Source organism: Mastigoproctus giganteus, chromosome 6, assembly GCF_048544385.1.
Source record: "Mastigoproctus giganteus isolate SK-2022 chromosome 6, ASM4854438v1, whole genome shotgun sequence".
Lineage (NCBI taxonomy): Eukaryota > Metazoa > Arthropoda > Arachnida > Uropygi > Thelyphonidae > Mastigoproctus > Mastigoproctus giganteus.
Window position 1 is genome coordinate 46604886 of NC_143580.1, and position 23392 is coordinate 46628277.

A 23392-nucleotide genomic window follows, 5' to 3' on the forward strand; every position below is an offset into this window, starting at 1 on the left:
AGATAAATGCAGGCCCAACAATTATCACGAAAAACACTTCACAGAATAGGTTACCACAATCATTGAGCTACTTTTAAGCCAAAGGCATCTCCTAGCAATGGCTGAATGCAATATGTAGTAGTGAATTATGAAACATTGTCCAAGCATCAGAGATGGAAGCACCTGAGTGTGAGGTATGTCCAAAAAATGATTCACTCAGATTGAATTGCATCAACAATGAAGTTTGGTGGTGGTAGTGTAATCTTGTTATACATGATTTGGAACTTGTGCACCAGTTGTCATCAACAAAACCACAAATGCAACTGTACATTGTGAGATTCTTTTTTTGTAAAATAATAAGAGGAGTTTACCTCAATATAGTACGTAGAACACTTCCGTATGATCTCCAGAAATAATATAGTAATGCCTTGTAACTGCTATTTCCTGGAGCCCAGATATGAATCAAACTGAACATTTACAGGATGTCTCTGAATAACAAGTGAGAACCACATATCCAAGTTAAAACAGAGAATTATATGCACCCTGAAAGGAGTGGAGCAAGAGATTCTAGTCTCTAAATACCAAAAACTTCCCCTAAAATTATTAAGGTTCGTGGGCATCATATTCAATATTAAAAACATTTTTTCTAATCAGATGTTTTTTTTTCATTCACTGTCCCAATACACATTGGAGGATAGTGTATTTTGGTATCAACATAAAATTCATAAAATTCTTACCTCTGCAAACATATTCCGAGCCCTCTGCAGAAGAGAAGGGGTGTCCTTTACAGCATCTGTTAACAGCTTTGATGCTTTGGTTCTCACTTCTCTTAGAACCCTTATATTTATATCCTTTCATCCGATAAAATAAAAATAAAAGAAAATTAAAGGACAGAAAGATTAACAGAAAAGCAATTAAATACATATCTACTTGCTATTTTCAGATGTTAGACACAATTCCACAGTTAATATAAGCAGTGTAACTATCATATGAAAACCAAAAACTGTACATGTGTTGGGGGGGGGGACAGTGTCCTACTGGCCAAATGGATCAAAAAACAATTTTAAAGTATTTAAATTGAGCTCCCCCATCCCTCTTTTGATATTTGTATGTTTCAAAAAAAAAAAAAACTATTTCTGGTTAATACCATGTGATTTTGCTGCTCTGAGTGCTGAGCTTTTCATTATTGCAGTTTCCACTTTTGCTTCAAGTGTTTTGTAAGATTAGGGAAACCACCAGAGTTCAATGGCAATCACTCTTTAGGTGTGCAGAGGCAACACCTTTTAATAACAAGTGTAACTTGAGTGGCAAAATGTTGGGACCCACTGCCTTAAACTATACTGAATTGGTTTTGCATTAGTAACATCTACCTAATAACTTGTCAGGTAACCTTTTGTCCATAATACAGCTCATATATATCTTGGCATGGACTCCACAAGGTATACAGGGCATCTTGTGACAGTGCTACCAATGCATTGCACATTCACAGGTGGATGGTTGTAGCATCAAATGTCCTTTTCCAGTTGGAGATTAAGTGAGCTGGGTGGCCATGGGAGGATGGAGAATTTGTAGTCATCTTCCTGCAATCAGTTAGCAACTTGCCAGGCCTTGTGGCATGGCACATTGTTGATAGATGCTGATGTTGCCTGGATACACTGTCATTGTGAAGAGTTAAACGTGGTCGAGGATGATAAAAAAAGGTAGGTGTTCCCACTGAGCTGCTGTTTAATGGTGATCAAAGGACCCAGGCATGCCATGAAAACAGATCCCAAACCATAACACCACTGCCTCCAGCCTGTCAAACACTAATCGTGCATCCAGGTGCTGTGACCTCATGCTGCTGTCTCCAAATGTAGATAGACTCATCAGCATGATAGAGTTGGAAATGGGATTCATCATACATGCAACAGATTTCCACATGTCAGTGGTCCAGTGTTAATGTTGATGTGTGATGCAAGGAGTAGTTTCTTGTCTCACAGTGGGGACCCACGACAAGGCATAGCACATGTGGATATTGATCTTACTATTCCTATGATTTTTTTTACACAACACTCACCATGGGAGTTGGCCACATATGGCTGTCCCATGTTCGAACTTGGAAAGATCAAGTCTTCCTTGAAACCACTCAAAAATTGATTTCACCATGTGTAAACTACAACCTTATATCAACCATTTCTGAGTTTCGAGCCTTCACCAGTGTCACAGACCAATCCATTCTTACATATGAGTGTGTTGTTAATGCAAAGCCAATTCAGTGTAATTGGTATTGTACCTCTTTTGTGTACAAATCATACTGTTTAATCCTCTTGGTAGAATAGCCATCCTCCTTACACCAGGTGGAAAAGGCCTCAGTTCGAGTCCTGTCGATGATGTGAGGAATTTAAGGGTCTTTTACCATTAGCATATGATGCAAGAAAGCAAGCTTATTTAGCTTCAGCCAAAAAACAAACAAACAAAAAAAAAAAAACCTTCCTGTTTCAGCCATTCATTCACTCCAAAAGTTTGTCTAGTTCAGCCTAGAATTTATTTAAACTGTCAACTTCCACAATGACAGAGGAGAGTTTGTTCCTGCAATCAACAACTCGCTGGCTAAAGGCAAATTTCTGCACATTTATTCTGCAACTGTCTTTCCTCAAATTGAATTTATGCCCCCTCAAGTGTGGAATCTGAGCAAGAGTAAGAATCCCATCAGCATCGAACTTACTCAAACCTTTCAATGCTTTATACACCTCAATCAGATCAGCATACAGGTATCTAGTCTCCAGGTGCTGCAATTTACCGAACTTACGCCTATCTTCATAACAGCAACCATTTGTTCCACTCACTAATCTCGTTGTCCTTCTCTGTACTTGTTCTAGTAACTCAGCATCTTTCCTAAAATTCGCCCTCCAGACCTGTATGCAGTACTCAAGGTGTGGCCTCACCATTGCCTTATACAAGGGGATAATCACCTTATCTCTGTTTGTTTTGGTTTTTAGGAGCATTAGCAACTAAGGCCATATTTCTCCGAGAATATACGGTAGCCATTCCCTGAACTTCCCGCATCCTCCGTATTTGGTGGTGACAGGCTCGAACCCCGGTCTAATTAAGAAGCATGTTCTACGCACTGCTGCTCCTTCCCGCCTGGCTACGGAGGCACCACCTTATCTCTGATAGCAGAATTCCTACATATCATTGACAAGACCCCCATGAGTTACTCTTTCAGCCTGTCTGCAGCGCTCAGAAAACTTCATATCTAACTGCACAATTACCCCCAGATCTTTTTTATTCTTAACTACCCTGAGTGTAGTACCGCACAGCTGGTATGTTACTCTGGGTTACTGTTACTCATATGCAGTCGTTTGCATTTGTCAATGCTAAACTTTAGTTGCTACTGCTCAGCCCATTTTCTCAACTTTTTTAGATCCTGTTGCAGTAGCGTACTGCCATTAACAACCCTACCAATCTTCATATCGTCTATGGATTTGGACATTAAGCCTGATATACCTTCATCGGTATCATTGATATATACAGAAAACAACAATGGGCCCAACGCGGTCCTCCGGAGAACTCCACTTATAACATTAGTCCGTGAATAGCAGTGTACACTGATTACCACTCTCTGTCTTCTCTCATTCAACCATCCTTTTACAGGCAGTTCCCGCTTTACGAGTTTTCGCTTTAAGAGTTCCCAGGTTTACGATTTTTTTTTTTTTTTTTTTTCAATTATCAACAAAATCCAAAATATAAGCATTAATTGCAAAAAATGAATGTTAAACATTAATAAATACTGCATTTCAAACCACATGCACAGCTAAACAATACATCGCATCTTGCTTTAGGATCTATTCCAGGGACACCATTGTATCGTAATGTGAACCCAATAACACACTGTTTTTTGGTAATTCATTCTACAACCTCGGAAGTTGAAATTTTCTATATAACTCTCCAAAAGGTAATTTTTAGTGTAAATTGTATTAGTTATCAATTCAAATCATTAAAATGCACTACACTTTCATCATTATTGTATGTTCTGATATAAGAACCAATTTTGAACGCCTTCGTGATATATTTCACAAGCACATTTCTGGAGGTCACGACCATAAAACAATTTGCACTTTCCGGGGCTTTTCTTATTGGGCTTTTCTGTTACTGCAAGCAATTATAAATGGGTAATAAATTCCATGTTATTGTGTTTGCGAAAATAACCATAGATGGAATTGAGTGGTTTTTTACGTTATTATGGTGAAATGTGTTTCCCCTTTACTTCAATTGTATTCTCTTCATTCCTTTTTTTTTTTTTTAAGCTTTGTGAACTTGTTGCTCTGTGCAAATCGTTTAGTTGCAATTTGTGCATTCCGTTAAAAAATGCTTATGCATGCTATTGCAATTTATAAAGAAAAGAGAAGATTATTTGGAAACAAATGCCTCTTGAAGCTTTTATGAAGATGACTCCTTCTGAATAAACCAACGAGTGCTGAGCAAATAATGAGTGATCAAAGAGTGTGCATTTAGTTGATGATGATGATGATGAATAAACATTATTTAAGATTTGTAAGTCATAAATAATTTCTTTATTATCATAATTTGCTTGATTTTACATGCTACGTTTTCCTTTCTTTGGATAAATCACTCATTATTTAAACAATTGACTAATTAATTTCATTGTTGCGAACGTAACCCCTATTTTTAACATTATATCTATGGGTAATAAATTGCCGCTTTATGAGTTTTTGTTTACGAGTGCGCGTTAGGAACGAATTAACTCGTAAAGTCGGGAAATACCTGTATTCATTGTAGCAACTTGCCCTTAATGCCATGCTGCTCCAACTTTACAGTAGTCTTCCATGTGCAACAGTATCAAATGCTTTCCTAAAATCCAAGTATATGATATTAAAATTATTTTTTGCATCCAGTTGCTTTGTGATTACATTATAGTGTCCAATCAAACTGGTCAGACAAGACTTCCCTTTAACAAACCCATACTGTGTCTGAACTATAACTGCAGTCATGTTTAGATGATCCTGCAGTGCTTCTTTAACCAGTGACTCCATTATATTCCCCAAAACAGAAGTTAAACTAATAGGCCTGTAATTACTTGTCACCTTTCGAGCCCAGCTTGTGAATTGGATAAACATTTGCACATCTCCAGTCTGTGGGGACCTCACCAGAGTCCAGGGATGCTCTCATAATTATGGCTAAGGGTTTTCTTACTTCCTTTGCTGCCTCCTTTAATATAACTGGATAGATCACATCCACCCCAAGTGTCTTCCTTATGTTTAACTTCAGCAATTTCTCCTCCATTCTGTTCTCAGTTATTACAAATCATTTAGCTCACTGCCACAGTTTAATACACCTCTGGCATTTCCCCCCCTGAATAACTCTTCATGTGTGAATGAAGATGCAAAATACTCATTCAGTTTGTCAGCTACCTGAGCAGAATCATCAACAATCGAACCACTGATATCAAGTGGACCAATCTGATTCATTCCCTTCCTTCTAGAGTTTACATAAGTAAAGAAGTCTGTTTTTCTTTGCATCCTTTGCCAAAGATTTCTCATAATCTGCCTTTGCTTGCCTAACCCCCTTTGTCATTCGATTACAGGCTATCTTATATCTACCATAAGCTTCTATGTCTGCTGATAATTTATATGCATCCCATGCATTTTTTTCTCTGCCACAAGTCTCATTGGTTCATCTGACATCCATTTAGGCCTAAACCTTGAACAACATTTCTTAGTTGGTATGAAAAGCTTACTAGCTTCCAAGATTAATTCTCTGAATGCTTCACATTTAGAATTTGCTGTTGGTAACATCTTCATTTGGTCCCACTGTATAGAATTTAAAAACTGTCTGCAACCACTATAGTCATCACCCTTACAAAAGCAAAAACCCTTCCCTTTACCCCTGATGATAGTTACATCTTTGAGTAAATCCCACGTCAGTGCACTGTGATCACTGCCACCTAGTGGTTCCTTTATCTGCAGATTCTTAATGCATGAAGAATCATTGCTGATAATCAGATCAAGGGTATTACTCCCTCTGGTTGCCTCTCGAACATACTGCTGTAGAAAACAATCATCCAATAAATCCACAAAAGTCTTGCTAGTGTGTGACCAACTCACAAGTTCCAGTCTATATCTCAGGAGTTAACATCCCCCATTATAAGACAATCTGATTTACTGGCTCATTATTTCTCTGTAGAGTTGTTTGTTGTACTCAGAGTTATTAGGCCTAAAACACACTCCTACTCTCAACTTTGCTTTCTCAGTGCTTATGTCACACTAAACTGACTCAACACCGGACTGTCCATCTATGACAACTGGATACTTCCTTAGATTTTGTGCATTTCTTAACTAACAGCATTACCCCTCCTCTGTTTCTATCCTTTCTGTAAACATTGTACTCCTCAACTTCCAATTCTGCATTCCTTATATCTGTGTGACACCACGTCTCTGATATCCTAACAATATCCACCTTTGATGTTCACCAGCAGCTCAAATTTATCAAATTTATTTACTATACTCCTAGCATTGGTGTACATGCAAGTATGCATAGACCTATTCTTACTCTTAGTTACCCTAACACAACCCATGTATTTACTTGTTCCATGATGACTCCCAGCAGTCCTTGAAATCCCCAGCACCTCGCTTTCTAGGCTGCTGCTCATTCCAATAGAAGCAAGAATCACTTTCACCTCTGCCTGTGGCTGCTGTTAATCTATTAGTCTGTGAATTTCCCCAAGCTAGCAGTTTTCCAACCCATCTGACACTGCCTCGATAGCATCAGCAAATATTCTTGCACCCTTTCTATTTAAGTGTATCCCATTCTTGTAGAAACAATCTCTCCTGTTAACAAGCACAGACCAAGCTGAGAAAAATTCTACCCCATGAGCCTTACACAATCTCTCCAGGGCTGAATTGATTGACAAGGCTCTCGTTATATGCTTCCTCCTATTGTGTCTGGGCAGAATTGCAGACACTTACAAATTTAACCCTAACTCGTGAATGTGTCTCAACATTGACCTGTACTTGTTAAGTAAGCAGCAGATGCCCTACTTTTAACGTCATTAGTGCCAACATGTATAACAATATCACCCTTTATGTTCTTAAAAGATGATCTGCTCTGCAACATCATCAACTTTTGCCCCCGGCAATCATACCCTAGTCCTAATCCACCTATCCTTTCTGCACAATATATTTCCTGTCTCTCTGACAATAGAGTCCCTGACAATAACTAGCTCCTGTGGGACCAGTGCATTCTGCCCTGAAGGTTGCCACTGTGTTGCCTAATGAACAAGAGTGACTTTATTTTTATATTATTTATTTATTTTGTAAAATTTTATTTTATTTATTTATTTTTCTTTTGTTGAGGGTTGGACAGCTAGGTTTTATGGGCTCCCCTATTTTAATTCCTTTGAGGGCATCTACCTCACTCTTCAAACTCTCATAGACACCCATCAGAACGGCCTCGTAGCCAGATGGGAAGGAGCAGCAGTGTGTAGCACACGCTTCTTGATTAGACCGGGGTTCGAGCCTAATAATAACAATAACCCATCAGAACACTGAGTTGGCGCCTAATTTCTTGACACTCTCTGCATTTAGCACACACAAAGACATCCTCCTTGGCTAGATCATGTCCTGTTCCAGAAAGATCCACAAGCTGTACAATTTTTTAGGCTGTGATAGGTTGGAGAATTGTCCCCTTTCGTTCTCCCCCGAGCCACAGCAATCTCGCTACTTTGTGCACATTGCTTTGCTGCTCTAGTCTGGGGCATGATTTCCATTTAAATATGTAATTAATTAACAATGAAAATTAATAAGGTTAATAAATTTAATTGACTATACTATACTTGACTGACTATACAATAGTATACTAAGTTAATGCAGTGATATGTATTCTGCTAAATAGTTTTACATTATACCTTAGCTATCGGATTTGAGATATACACTTTAGCAATATAGCTGAGTTAGTTGGTCTCAGGTGAGGGTAACATGGTTTTTTCTCCCAGAAACTCTGGTTTTTAATTCAGAAAACAGAAAATTGACCACAGAACATATGCAATTTACAGACAGTATACACAGAGCAATATGGCCTTAGTTGCTGATGCTCCTAAAACCCTAATAACAACATACTATTTAAACTATTGCCTGATCCAAGGACAAGCAAGTTCCTAATAAAATATACTTTTCATGGTTAATGCTGCAATTTTAAAATATCTCAGGGACTCCCATCTGGTGAGTATGGGCTTGGCACTCCCAGGGTCCTGAGCTAGATATCATCATTCTTCTCTTTCTTGGTGATTCCTTTCTACTTCTGACTCTTGTTCTCTCTCTCTCTCTCTCTCTCTCTCTCTCTCTCTCTCTCTCTCTCTCAGGGTAACTCAAATTTTTTTTTGGCTGGTGTAGCATAAGCCTCAAGCTTCCTTGCATCATATGGCTAATAATAAATATAAAATAAATCTCAGTTCATTAACAAGGGATGGTATCATTGTTGAAGGTTGCCTTAGATGGCTTCTTACTTGCTCCATAGGGTTGAGGGAGAGAGCTTTGTAAAACAAAATACAGAGATTTGCTTTGGAATGAAATTACAGGATCATCAAATGATAATCATGGTTTTGACAGTTCCAATCCACATATATTTTTTTCAACAAAGATTTCTTCCACATCTTAGCAGAGATTTGCTAAGATGTGGAAGCACTGATGCCATTTCTTCTTAATTGTCTAAGAGATTTTTAAAATTTCAATATTAGCTATGATAGATTTATCTGTTTAATATTTCTTGTACAAATACAGATCAACAGATAAAAACAATAAAACTGAATTTAATATAACTGAGGAACAACTTATTTTCAATGAACAACATTAGTTTGGTCACTATGAGATCATCTATATGGATCAGATATGTGGATTATATTTCTTTGACATGGGAACTGCAATTAAAACTAAGTATATCAGTAATAGACAAAACTATTAGGTTCACAAAATGGAACTAGAGGAAGACAGTAAACTGCCATTTCTGGACATCTTGATAGAGTTTGTTTGTTATTTGGTTTTTAAGAGCATTAGCAACTAAGGCCATATTGCTCCGGGATATGTGGTGGTCATTCTCTGACCTTTCTGCATCCTCCGTATTTGGTGGTGACGGGCTCGAACCTCGGTCTCATCAAGAAGCGTATGCTACACACTGCTGCTCCTTCCCGCCTGGCTACAGAGTCACCATATCTTCATAGAGTAGGAACAAAATTTCATTATTACATAATCAAAAATGTACATGCTTACCATGGAAAAGGTTAAAAGAAATTAATATAACTATTAATTCTTACCTGTTCTGGAGGATCAAATTCCAAAATATCTTTTATATCAAAAACAAGTCTATGATTTTGTCGATCTGCTCTGTTGAGTTTCTCCTGCTGGTCTGCCAATTCCTTACCAAGACTTTCTTCAGCAAATTCTTTTTCATCAAGTACAAGCATTAGTTGTTGTACCTCACTGTTCAACTGCTGCAACTGCTCATCTATTAATACATTTTCATTATCTGTTTCAGAGACCTCCTGCTCTTTTTCATACAGCTCTACTGAGATAGTGTGCTGCTCTTCTTCCAGTGCTTGTATCCTTTCAATATCTTCATCTGATTGAAAGGGTAAAAATTAAAGTTTGCAAAAGGAAGTTATGTTAGACAGTTTTGAATATGAGAATAAAAGAACAAGTAAGAAAACAAATGCTAAATTTCTTTAATATGCTAGTTGAAAGGTATCCTTATTTTGTGTATAAATTTGTGTATAAAAACATACTGACTCTGCATTCTTTGTTTATAAATAAAATTTATTGCACATAGCTACTTCAGAAGTTACAATACTATGAGGGTAAATCAAAAAGCAAAGGAATTTTTTTTTTTTTTTTTTTTTTTTTTTATTAAATCAGGGAAAGGAAAGTATCCAAAAATTTTAGTATTACTTTCTCAGTCTCTCTGCATCTCCAAACACTTCATACATTGGTCTACAATGTAGACCAATGTATGAAGGTGGTGGTTGAGGGGGAGAAGACAGAGTGGTAATCAATGGACACTGCTCATCGTGGACTAATGTTATTAGTGGAGTCCCTCAGGGTTAAGTGTTGGGTCCATTATTGTTTTCTGTATTTATAAATGATATTGATGATGGTATATCAAGCTTAATGTCCAAATTTGCAGACGATACGAAGGTTGGCAGGATTGTCAAGGACACTACTGACACTATGCTGCTGCAACAGGATCTGGAAAGGTTGAGCAGATGGGCTGAGAGGTGGCAAATGAAGTTTAACCTTGACAAATGTAAAGTACTACATATGGGAAACAGCAATCCCAGAGCAACGTATCAACTCTGTGGTACTACACTGACAGTGGTAGAGAATGAAAGGGACCTGGAGGTGGTTGTGCAGGCAGATATGAAGTTCTCTGAGCAGTGCAGACAGGCTGCAAGAGTAGCTCATGGTGTATTGTCGATGATATATAGGAATTTTTCTAGCAGGGATAAGGAGGTGATTATTCCCTTGTATAAGGCAATAGTCAGGCCACACCTAGAGTACTGTATACAGGTCTGGAGGCCTCATTTCAAGAAGGATGTAGAGCTGCTGGAACGAGTACAGAGAAGGGCAACAAGATTAGTGAATGGAACAAAGGGGGTGCTCTTACGAAGAAAGGCTTAAGTTTTGCAAATTACAGTGTCTGGAGACTAGGCACCAGCGAGGTGATCTGATAGAGGTGTATAAAGCTTTGAATGGTTTGAGCATGCTCAATGCTGATGGGATTCTTCCTCTTGCTCAGAATAATCACCTGAGAGGGCATAAATTCAAATTGAGGAAAGACAGATGTAGGATAGATGTGCGGAAATTTGCCTTTAGCCAGTGGGTGGTTGGTTGGGTGGAACAGACTTCCATCCCTTGTCGTGGAAGTTGATAGCCTAAATAAGTTTAAGGCTCAGCTGGACAGGTATTTCGAAAGAATAGAAGAGGGGTGAAGTGGAAGTGGTTTTTTTTTTTGGCTGATGCTGCATAAGCTTGCTTTCTTGCATCAAATGCCTCTACTAATGCTAATACAAGCTTCTCAATGCTCTCTAAGAAAAACATTTCAGTTGTTCATGAAGCCACTTATGTACTACCTCTGACTTTTCATTTGAAAATATTCATAATGCTCTTTTTTCTTTTTTTAAGAGAATCAAAAAAGGTGATATTCTGAAGGGGCAAGGTTTGGACTGTATGGTGAGTGAAGAAGTTCAAAATAAAGGTTTTTTTAATAATTTCAACAGTTTCAGTGACTGAATGAACATTACCATGTTGCATGATAAAAGATATCTTTCATACCTACATCAGCTCCAGAAACGTATGTTAAAACCTTCCTAAGCATTGATTTCAATTCTTCTAAACCCCGGTCCTGTGTTATATCTTGCAAAAAATATTCTTCTGCTCCTGTGCTTATCTATGATGTGACAATCTGATTTCTAGACAAGGTCGCATATCTCTCTTAGGGATTACTCTGACTTCTAATCTGTCTTGACAAAAGCACATCACAAATATTGCTTCTTCTGCATCTAAAAAACTGGGTTTTCTCCTTTGCTCTCGACATTACTTTTCTTCCAAACAGCTGTTCACTCTGTACAAATCGCAAATCCGCCCTACCAGGGAATATTGTTCCCACATCTGGGGCAGTCCCCAAAACCTCTCATATTTCTAGATCCTATTCAGAAGAAGACAGTTAGGTTAATTAATGACTCATCTCTAAAAGAGTCTCTCACTCTGTTTCATTGACATTCTGTTTCTGTTGCCTGCTTTTCTACAGACACATTCATGGGCATTGTTCTGAATTGACTTCTATAATTCCCACTCTCTCTTCCAAACTGGTCTGAACACATGCCACAACTAGTCAGCATCTTTATACTGTCCAACTACAAACTCACAGAACCAACTTTTCTTCTTCCTCACGTATTCCTTCAACTTCCGTTTTCTAGAACAACCTCCCTTCATACGTATTTCCTGAAAATTACAATCACAGAAATTGAAGTGTAATATCAAGAAGTATCTTCTGTCATCATCTCAACCTTCAACCCATGCACAGTACTAAGTACTATAAGCTCCAATACCTCGTGCTTTTCATAAAAAAAAATATCATGACTGAGTAATAAGGAGCCATTCATAAATTATATAGTGGAATGAATATTATTTTCTGTTTTTTTTTTTTTTTAACTCTCCTGCATAACTTCATAACAGTTTTCATTTCCCCAAATTCATTAGATAAAAAAAATACCTCATTTCAAGTTACATTATTTTTATAGAAAACTTACTGGCACTAAAACATGTTATATAAAAATTTGTGTAACAATTACCCAAAGCACCATAACACACTATTTTATCTGACCTCTTTGAATTACATAAATTTTAAATGGCCCTTAGTACAATCACATACCATTGTTTAATGAGTTAAAAGAGCATGAATTATGTAAAAATCATTTTAAAAAGATAAAACTGGTATCAACGTTTGTTTGATCTGATGAAAGGTACAATTGACAAAGAAAGCAGGGCAAGTCAAGTCATAATATTAAATTACAATTTATATACATCTTTGGGAGATTTTTGGGTAGGTAACAAATTCCTGCAGTTTGTTTGTAAATTCTGAATTTTGTTGGCCACAAACTGGCAGTTGTTGACATTTAGATATACACTTTCTTTTTTTGCCCATCTATTCATTTTATGGTTTTTTTTTTTTTTTCATGTTCTATTTGCACATTCACGAGATTTTTATTTTCCATAGATGTGTGTTATCTGATAGTTCAACAAGTTGCATAATAAATTCTTTAGACATGATTGCAATTAAATTATCCATATTGTTCAATGCTGATGCAGAAAGTATGCAGCCATGTAGTTATTATGTGTCATAAAAAGAAATGGTTATATCACATTTTAGACATGGATTAAATCTATTCCAAAATAATAATAAAGTCCAAGCTGACAGACAAAGATGAACTAAGCATTTGTTGTGTGCTCTTTTCAGATCCACATGCCTTTGCAAATAAAACTGGTTCACAGTCTGATACATATTAACATGCTGCTTTATGCAGGGCAGTTTTATTCATAGTTAAATCAGTGCCAGTTTCATTTACAGATAAAAAATTTGGCACAATCCAAATATTCTACATGCAGGATCATGTAGAATATTTGGATCATTTGTTTCAATCTGAGTTATACATATTCATTTACATATTCATATATTTAAAGTTCTTTACCTTCTGGCCCTGGAGGATTCAGTATTTGACGAAAATTTTGGTTGGTTGCATTAACAAGATGAAAGCTGTTCTTTAAAGCAAAGAGTTCCTCTTCACGCTTAGTAATTTCAAGAGTGACCTCATCTGCTTGTCTATGCAATTCTCGTTTTTCATCCTCTATCTAATATAAATATAAAATAGAAATAAAGTCAGTTACCATTGTTTTAAAGATTTTGCATATACACCAAAAAAAAAATCTAAATTTCATTTATTCACAGTTTATTTCATATTTTTCAAGACAAGATTTTGCAATCTATATGTGAACGTATGCATAAAAATTAAGCTCAAAATGAAGCTTGTCATTTTGAGTTACAAGGATTTATTAATGACTAATCTGTTGATAGCTTTTGGGAAATTTTCTTCAACATTTTCTGCTCAGTTCTGAGCTCATATCATGGATGCAGCTTCAAATTCTTCCAATTTTGAACCTGACAAATAGAACAACATAAAAAATGTGTGCATATTTTGATTCTTAATTTGTAAGGATGCATACTACATCAAGGTTACATAGGAGGCACATAGAAGGGGGCCTTATGGGACTACATTTTAAATGCTTATAGCAGGGGGTAGACAACCTGTGGCATGCATGCCATTTGTGGCCCATGCAGCTCTCATTAGTAGAAAACCTCTTGATTTTAAAAAGATCCCATAAAAAATTATACAACAAGTTTGAAAAAATCAGAAATGTTAGCTAAACACATACAGCAGAGTTTTTCCAGAGTATGTGTCACATTGTGTCCCAAAGGTTGCTACCAAATTTTGGCATCATATCAGCATTGTTTTTACTCTGAAATTACTGATTAATACATAAAATTTACATATTTATTTCTTCATTTGCTTCATACTTAGATGTTGGAGACTTTCATTTCTCCAGTTAATATAAAATAGCCTTTGATAGGAAGATGTATATTATCAAGTTATGCCTTATAACATACATTTTCCTGCTCTCTCTTCCTTTTATATAATGTTGTATTTACCTTCAACTTAAAGATAAGGAACAAAAGGGGTGCAGTGTTGAATGATTACAAAATTCAGGGTGGGGTATTGAATTATTTTTGCATAGGGTATCAGTGTCAAAAACTTAGTTTGTCAAGTACTGACATAGTTTAAATTTCACTTTTATTATCAAAAATTATGGTTTCATCATGATGGGAACCTTATTTACTGCCTTTTTGCTTTAATTTAGCACAGTTATAGTTTTGCTTTAATAGTTTTGCCAAGAACAAGCTTCTCACAATGTTGATTCTGTGATATATAAACATTTGTTAATCTATACTAAATAATTTTACAAACAAATTGTTTTAATTATTTTTATAACAAATGCTTAGCACAAAATTCTTTACATAGTTGGTAAAAATATTTTGATGCCAGATGCAAATCAGTGATTGGGGAGGGGAAGGGGTATTGATTCTGGTAGCTTCTGAACCATTCCTAGATCACATGTGATGAATTTTCAATATGATACGGGGTGTGCTGCATGAAAAAGGCCATCCCCTGGCTTACAGCATAGCCATTTATGAATATTTCTTGCTACTATATTTTTTTTCTGGCCAACAATACAAGGAATCTAAGAATAAAATAACATACTTATAAAGGCAGCAGTTATTATATATATATATATATTATTTAAAATTTTATAATTTCTAGTTATATGGGGAAATTTTCATATGCAAATTCTAGAAGCTTATAAAGCAATTGTAAATAGATTTCCTTCAAATAACACCATAATGAATAAATTTTTGTTTTATTCTATAATGTCCGGTCCCAAGCCTGGATAAATGGTGAGGGTTGGCGTCACGAAGGGCATCCGGCTGTAAAAAACTATGCCAAAACAAAATAAAATGATAGAATGATTGAAAATAGATATGGAATGGCTAGGGTGTACCCCATAAGCGACGTGCAGTCACGTCGCCCAGAAACTGTGAGAAAAGGGTCAGGGTTACCAAACAAAGGACGGGTTCGGTTAAAGAAGTTAGTTCAGCTAGAGAAGAAGAGGATGAAAAGTGTTAGAATAAGAACATTGAACATTGGGATGATGAATGGAAAGAGTAGAGAGATTGTGATTTAATGCAAAGAAGAAGAGTGAAGATCCTATGCCTACAAGAGACAAGGTGGAAGGGAAATAAAGCAAAAGAGCTCAGTTCTTTAGGGGAGCGGATGAGAGAGGAAGAAATGGAGTAGGTATTGTAGTTGATAAGGAGTTAAAAGATGGAGTGTGTGAGGTTAACAGGAGTGACAGGATTATGAGCATCAAATTGGAAGTGGGTGGACACTTGACCACAATAGAATGTGCGTATGCCCTGCAAGTAGGATGCAGGGAAGAAGAAAAGGACAGTTTTTGGATGGAAATGGATCAAGTGGTCATGGCAATACCTGAGAAAGAGAGGTTGATTGTTGCGGGTGATTTAAATCGACATTTAGGAAGAAGCAAGAGAGAGGAAGGAAGAGTGTATGGAAGGTGGAGTATTGGGGAAAGAAATAGAGAAGGGGAGGCATTTGACCTGGTGACAGTTAACACCTACTTCGAAAAGAAAGAAAGTCAGCTGATAACATACAAGAGTGGGGAAGGACAAGCCAGATTGACTATATCATGTGCCATAGGAGGTATCTAAAGGAAACGAGGAACAGCAAGGTGATAAACAGAGAAAGTGTGTCTGCACAACATAGATTGCTTGTGGTCAATTGGGAGGCTACAGCGAACAAAAGTAGGAAATATTCAAGACAGAGGAAGAAAAGGATAAAATAGTGAAGATTGAAAGAGAAGGGAGTGAGGAATGAGTTTAGGGAAAAGGTGCTAAAAGGAATAAAGGAATAAAGTTACTGGAAGATGTGCAAGAGTGGTGGAAGTTAAATGGTTGTATTATAAGGAAAGTTGGAGAAGAGTTGTTGAAGAATAGCGATGGTGTACTTATAAACAGCAGAGAAGGCATAATTTAAATAGCAGAAGACTACTATAGAGAATTATACAAGGAGCAGGGGAATGATGCCAGCAGTGGGGAAGATGCATTGCATAGTAGCAACACATACAACATACCCGATATTCTTCCTGATGAGGTAGAACATGCATTGAAGAAAATGAAGAATCAGAGAGCCCCGGGGGAAGACGAAGTTACTGTAGAGTTGCTAAAATTGGGAGGAAGAGACATAACACAAAAACTGGCAAGGCTCTTCACAAAGTGCATTAGAAAAGGTGTGACGCCTAAGTAGTGGAATAATGCAATCATAGTTTTGCTGCATAAGAAAGGAGATAAATCAGAAATTGGAAATTATAGACCAATTAGCTTGTTATCCCACATCTACAAGTTGTTCACAAGGGTCATTACTAACAGATTATAAAGAATACTTGATGAGAATCAACCGAAAGAGCAAGCTGGCTTTAGGACAGGATTCTCAACTATGGATCACCTTCACGTAATATCACAGCTAATGGAGAAAGCAAATGAATATAAAAACACCATTATGCCTGGCATTTGTGGATTATGAAAAGGCATTTGACTCCATACAGCATAAGGCAATGTTTTAGGCACTGGAAAGACAAGGCATAGATACCCCATATATTATGATTTTGAAGAAAATGTATGAGAGTGCTACCTCCTTTATTAGACTAGACAAAGACAGTAGGAAATTTAAAATCGAGAAAGGAGTTCGACAAGGAGACTATCTCCGAAGCTGTTTACTGCTGCCCTTGGGGAAGCTTTCAGAAGATTAGACTGGTCGCAGAAAGGAGTCAATGTGAACGGGAGAGTGCCTAAACCATTTACGATTTGCAGATGACATTGTGGTCATAAGCCACGATCCCAAAGAATTAGAGGAAAATCTTAAATCAGTTATGCACAGTTAGTAAGGATTTTGGACTAAAGATGAATATGGCTAAAACAAAAGTAATGATGAACAGGTATGCCACGGAAAGGGAAATAATGATTGAAGGAGCAGTAATTGAAAAGGTGGAGTCATATACTTATCTGGGACAAGTTATTAGCTGTAATAATGATAAATGGCTGGAAGTCAAGAGAAGAATAAATTTTGGATGGATAGCATTCAGGAAATATAGTCACATACTGAAGAGCAATTTCCCAGTTTGTCTGAAACGTAAAATAATGAACCAATGTATACTACCCACCATGACTTATGGAAGTGAAACTTGGGCACTCACCAAAAGAATGGAAGAGAAGCTGAGAACTATACAGCGAAGAATGGAACGAATTATATTGGGAATCAGACTGTTAGATAAGAAGAGAAACACATGGATTAGGCAGCAAACTCAAGTAAAGGACATTCTTATCAAAACTAAAGAACTAAAATGGTCTTGGGCAGGACACATAGCTCGAAGACATGATGACAGATGGACTAAGAAAATAACAGAATGGTATCCAAGAGGAGCTAGAAGAAAACCTGGAAGACAAAGGCGGAGATGGATAGATGAAATTCATGAGTTTGTGGGTAGTAAATGGATGGCCAGTGCTCAAAACAGAAGGAACTGGAAAGTTGCTGGAGAGGCCTTCATCCTGCAGTGGATTGAAAATGGCTGATGATGATGATGATGTTGGGGAAAACACCAGGAAAGGGGGTGCCCGAGGGAAAGGAGGCTTGGTGGTGGAATGAGGAAGTGGTGATAAAACAAAAGGAGATGAAGAAAAGACGGGATTTAACAAGTAGCCAGAAAGATAAAGAAGCATATAAATAAGGAGGCAAAAAGGGCTGTGGCAATGGCAAAGGCAGTGGACAAGGCCTATAGGGAACTGGAAAGGAAAGATGGAGATAGGCAATTGATGAGAATAACCAAAGCGAGAGACAAGGCATCAAAAGACTTCTCATCAATAAAACAGATAAAAGATGAGAGGGGACTGGTTATACAGGACCAGGAGAAGGTTAAGGAAAGATGGAAAGACAATTTTAAGAAGTTATTAAATGAGGAAAACCCAAGAGCATTATGCGAGGATGGAGAGACAAATGAAAGAGTAGTGGAAGGCATAAGCAGGAAAGAAGTGGAAAGCGCACTCAGAAAAATGAAGAGGGGGAAAGCAGTAAGTGTTGATCAGATACCAGTAGAGGTATGGAGAAGTTTGGGTGAAGAAGGGATCGATATCCTATGGGACTTTATGGAAAAACTGTGGCAGCAGGAGAGGATACCTAATGAGTGGAGGGAAAGTATACTTGTGCCAATCTATAAAGGAAAGGGTGATGTGCAGGAATGTGGGAACTACAGGGGAATAAAGTTAATGTCTCATTCGATGAAGATCTGGAAAATAATTGTGGAAGGAAGGATAAGGCAGGAGATGGAAATAGGAGAGGAACAGTTTGGTTTCATGACGGGAAGAGGAACAACAGATGTGGTCTTTGCTTTAAGGCAGGTGATAGAAAGATACAAGGAGATGCAAGTAGAGTTGCACATGGTGTTCATAGACCTGGAAAAAGCATATGATAGAGTGCCTAGACAAGAGGTATGAGGGAGAAGGGTGCATCAGAAAAGTACATAAGGCTTGTGAAGGAAATGTGTGAGGGAGCGGTGACTCAGGTTAAGAGTAGTGTAGGTATGACTGAGGGGTTCTCTGTAGAAGTTGGACTGCACCAGGGATCAGCTCTCAGCCCATATCTGTTTGATCTGGTAATGGATGTGTTGGTGAGAGAGGTGAAGAGTAGAGCACGATGGAATATGCTGTTCGCAGATGATATCGTACTGTGCGAACCATCCCAAGGAAAGGTAGAGAAGAAATTGAAGGAATGGAGGAAAGCGTTGGAAGAGAGAGGCATGAGGATAAGTAGAACAAAGACAGAATATATGGTATTGAATGGAGAAGATGAGAGTTATATAAAACTGTAGGAGGAAAAGCTACCATCAGGTTCAAAATTTAAGTATCTGGGATCGAATGTTGAGAGGGATGGAGTATTGAGTGCAGAAATACAACAGAGTGCAATGTGGATGGTTGAACTGGAGAAAGATGAGTGGGATGCTGTGTGATAAGAAAGTAAATTGTAGAATGAAGGGAAGAGTGTATAAAACTGTGGTTAGACCCACATTGTTGTACGGTGCTGAGACATGGGTGATTACAAGGGCCCAGGAGAAGAAGATGGAAGTAGTGGAGATGAGGATGCTAAGGTGGATGTGTGGTGTGATGAGGAAGGACAGGATAAGAAATGACTACACCAGAAGTATGGTTAAGGTGGGGCCCTCTGAGTAAAAAAATGCAGGAATCTAGGTTGAGGCGGCTTGGACATGTGGAACGAAGAAGTGAGGAGTATGTGGGGAAGAAGTGTGAAAAGTCAGAGGTGATAGGGAAGAGGGGGAGACCTAAGCTGAGATGGAAGGACAAGGTAGCAGAGGATTTAAATAAGAGAGGATGGAGGAGAGAGGAAGCTCAGGATATGGAGGAATGGAGGAAAAGAATTAAGGATGGAAATGCCAACCCCATATAAACGTGGGAAGAAGGCAAAGATAAAGAAGAAGATTCTATAATGTCCCAGGACCAGAAGTGTTTGCAACTTCACCATACTTCATTCACTACAGATCATCATTTCATATCACAGTTGATATAACAACACAACAATTAGCATGGACATGATCTCACAACGTGTATGTCTGTAGCCACATGTTACCCCAGGACCACAATCTGCCCTAATAAGCACTATATATATTTACAGTTATTTTTATTTTTTTTAATTTCAGTGGTTAGGCAAAGAGAATAAAAAAAAAATTTAAAAAAAAAAATGACCTCATCTGAAAAATCAAATCACTCCTCATTTTCAGATGTAGTATCTAAAACAGAACTCATATTCTTTTTCACTGAAACTAAAAATAAAACTACTGAAAACTAAAAAAAAAAAAAAAAAAAAAAAAAAAATGAAAGAAGCAAGAATACACAAAATATAGAAGTTGAACTAAATGAACCAGAAATAATAGTTCCTTTCAAAATCAAATGGGTGACATAAGAAGCCTCCTTTAATAATATCCTTGAAAGGTACTCAAAGTAGTATCACAATCAGACACTCCATTTTTGTACAGAAAATGGTTTTAAAACCAGGACTCTGGGTAAGGTCCTAGATGTGCATTGTTTTTTGGACTACTATGGTTAAATAGATACAAGAAGCTATTATAAATAAGAAGATACAAGAAGATATTTAAGAAACTATTATAAATAAACCTATTAAAGGTTATAAATAAAATTATCACAAAAAACATTAGCATTTACAAATGCTAATTGTATCTGGCATGTGACTGCAGGAAATCAAAATTAACCTTGGATTAATATTTTCATTTTTAAAAATATTAATTCCACATGTTATCAAAAATTATGCCCTTGTGGCAAGTTTTCTATAACAGCCACACACAGAGAAGAGGTTTTGAAAATTATTTTATTATAAGTTATGTAATTGTTGTATATCAGCTATGACCAACTTCAAAGCATAATCAAATTATTCCTAAAATTTCATCTGAATAAAATTATTTTTTAAGAGACAGTGTCAATGAAGAACAAATCCAAGACCAAGTCCACAAACAATGATTATATCTCCAACTGGACTGCTTCAAAATACAAATCAAATTTTTCTTTAATATGTTCATAAAAGATTTTCATAGCATGAGGAATAAGCTTAATAATTTGAAAGTTGTAGTACTGGATAACTCATTTGACATCTTAAAGAGGCTGGTTTGAGAGTATATATGTGGTAGTTGTGGAATTTTGAGCTCCTGGGAACAGATAAGCTTTTGAACAATTTTTCCATTTTATTGACCTACTTAGTATATTAAACTGTATTCTATAAATAGCTTTATAGTCTTAGTCAAGTTTGATAGTTTATTTTTAAATTTAGCTAGAGATTTTGTAAATTGCTAAACATACGAAGAATCTTTTATCGGCGATTTGGTGCAAATATTGCATCTTGTAACTTTGTATTATAGTGCGTGGTAGGGGAATTTTAGTTCTTAATTGTGGTAAACAGGTATCTTGAAAGTTCAAATCACATAGGTTGGAGTTAATAGATAATTTTATTAGCAATTATAATTAACCTACAACTTCACAGGCATAACAGCATATGTAAACTTTATAGCATAATATGTATTATTGCTGCATAACCGGTGCATAGTGTTATTATTGCATTTAAGTATATTACTTTGTTATTCTCGATTAAATTGAATTTGAACAGAAATCACGCCTCAGACCAGAACAGTAAAAAAAAAAAAGTGCTCTCGCTACTTAAAGAAGCGAGAGTGCTGTAGCTCGGGGAAGAACTGGGAGGGGGGGAATGTTCTCCAAATCACAGCCTCATGAAGTGTACTACTTGTTTGATGTTTGTGGATATAACTGGAATGAAATATGATATAGTCTTTGTCCCTGTGTGTTTTACGTAAACAGTGTGAGAATATTAGGCATCAACTCAACGTTCTGATGAGTGTTTATGAGAGCTTGAAGAGCCAGGTGGATGCCTTCAAAGGAATTAAGTTGGAAGGCCTATCAAGCACTCAGTTACCCACCTCAATGCCAGAGCTTGCACCTGTGCATCAGGCAATACAGCAGAAACCCCCAAAACAGAATGTTCTGGTTCCACAGGAGGTAGCTATTGTCAATGACTTTATTTCAGAGAAATGGAAATGGGAATATATTGTTCAAAAGGGATAGGTAGAAGAGGACCAGGGGTAAAAGTTGATGACGTAGAGCAGATATCACCTTTTAAGGGCACAAAAGATGATATTGTTGTATCACCTTCATTCAACTATTAAAATGTGCTTGTTGATGGCAATTTTTCAGGGGATTGGGTACGGATTGTGATGCTGAAGGTTCTTCTGCTGACTTGCATGGTGTGTCATTAGCTTTCTTGAAAAATTGTCAAGGGAAAGAAAGTTGATCATATTCCCCTTTTGTAAAGAAAGAATAATGCATATGTTCTTATGCCCCTTAATAATTTCATCAACTTGATTTCTGGTAATGTCTTATTTGCCTCTTTCACGGCAATCAGATCTTCATTGGACATAGGCTCTGAATGGTATACAATCAATTCATACACATCTTCTTCAGTGCAATGACTTTCAAATCCAGTTGATTCATATGCTGAACAACCTCCTTTTTTGCAATTTCTCAAAAAAAAACTTCGAATTTTGAAACTGTGGACCGATCTGCTTTCGGCAACCATTCACCACTGATTCTTTTATCCCAGCCCAATGTTGTTGACTGCAGATGTTTCCATATGTTATTACCTTACCAGAATTCCTTCAAAGGCAGGTCCACCTTTTCTGTCAGTTGCCCTCATGGCCTGGTTGTTGATTGTTTTCCTCATGCAGTAATTCTTGAAGACTGCTGTGACTGTCTGATCTATAGACTGAATATTACAAGAAGTATTTGGAGACAGGTGCAATTTTAATTTTGGGATAAAAATCCTCTAATGAATGTGGATATCCAAGAGCACCATCCAAAATCAACAATGCCTTTAATTTTAAATCATTCCTGCTTCAATATTGTCTAAACCAATCCTGAAAAACTGTTTCAATAATCCATGCATTTGATTTGTTAAGATTTCCAAATGACTGGGAAACATACTTTGGCCTTCCCCTTCAATTGTAGCACAAGTTTTAGTTTAAAGATACCTGCTACATGCTACCAAGCAGCAGCAGTGTGAGCCTATTCTTAGCTGCTACATGCCAGATGAAACTTTCTCCTCCTTTGCCAAATAAGTTTGTGTAGGCATCTTTTTCCAAAAATAATACTGTCTTGTCAATGTTAAAATTTTCAGTAAGAATGACTCCCTTCTTCAACAATTTCAGTGAACCTTTATACAAATTCTAGCATGGCTTGTTTATTGGAACTAGCAGATTTTTCAGTCTATTTAATATTTCAGAACACAGTCCTATTCTTGAATCTATTGAACTAGCATTTGCTTGTAAATTCTGGCACATTAGCAGCAATTTTGCATATATGTTTCTTCCAATCATCATACAAACTAGCACCCTTATTTTGAATCATTGAAAGAGTATAATTTTAAGATCATTGTTTCCTTATTCACTGCACCTTGCCTTTTTCTTTTTTTCATAATTGTCAACTGCATATTTCTAGCATTTCATCCCAGTCATTAATTTTATTCTTTTTCTTTGCAATTGAATACATAGCTGACTGGCTAAGTTCTACTGAGTGCCCAATTGAGGCTAAAGATTCA

At 36.9% G+C, this 23392-nt stretch overlaps 1 protein-coding gene across 1 annotated transcript in view; it reads right to left on the reverse strand.

Moving 5' to 3' along the window:
- The window catches only part of LOC150084221 (coiled-coil domain-containing protein 39-like), a 197112-nt gene that overhangs the window by 17965 nt on the left and 155755 nt on the right, over positions 1-23392 (reverse strand). Inside the window, exons 18-20 of the mRNA XM_090376158.1 lie at positions 13214-13373; positions 9284-9588; positions 717-830 (exon numbers count right to left, since the gene is read on the reverse strand). Coding sequence (XP_090232284.1) covers positions 717-830; positions 9284-9588; positions 13214-13373 — 579 coding nt within the window. The remainder of the gene's footprint in view (positions 1-716; positions 831-9283; positions 9589-13213; positions 13374-23392) is intronic.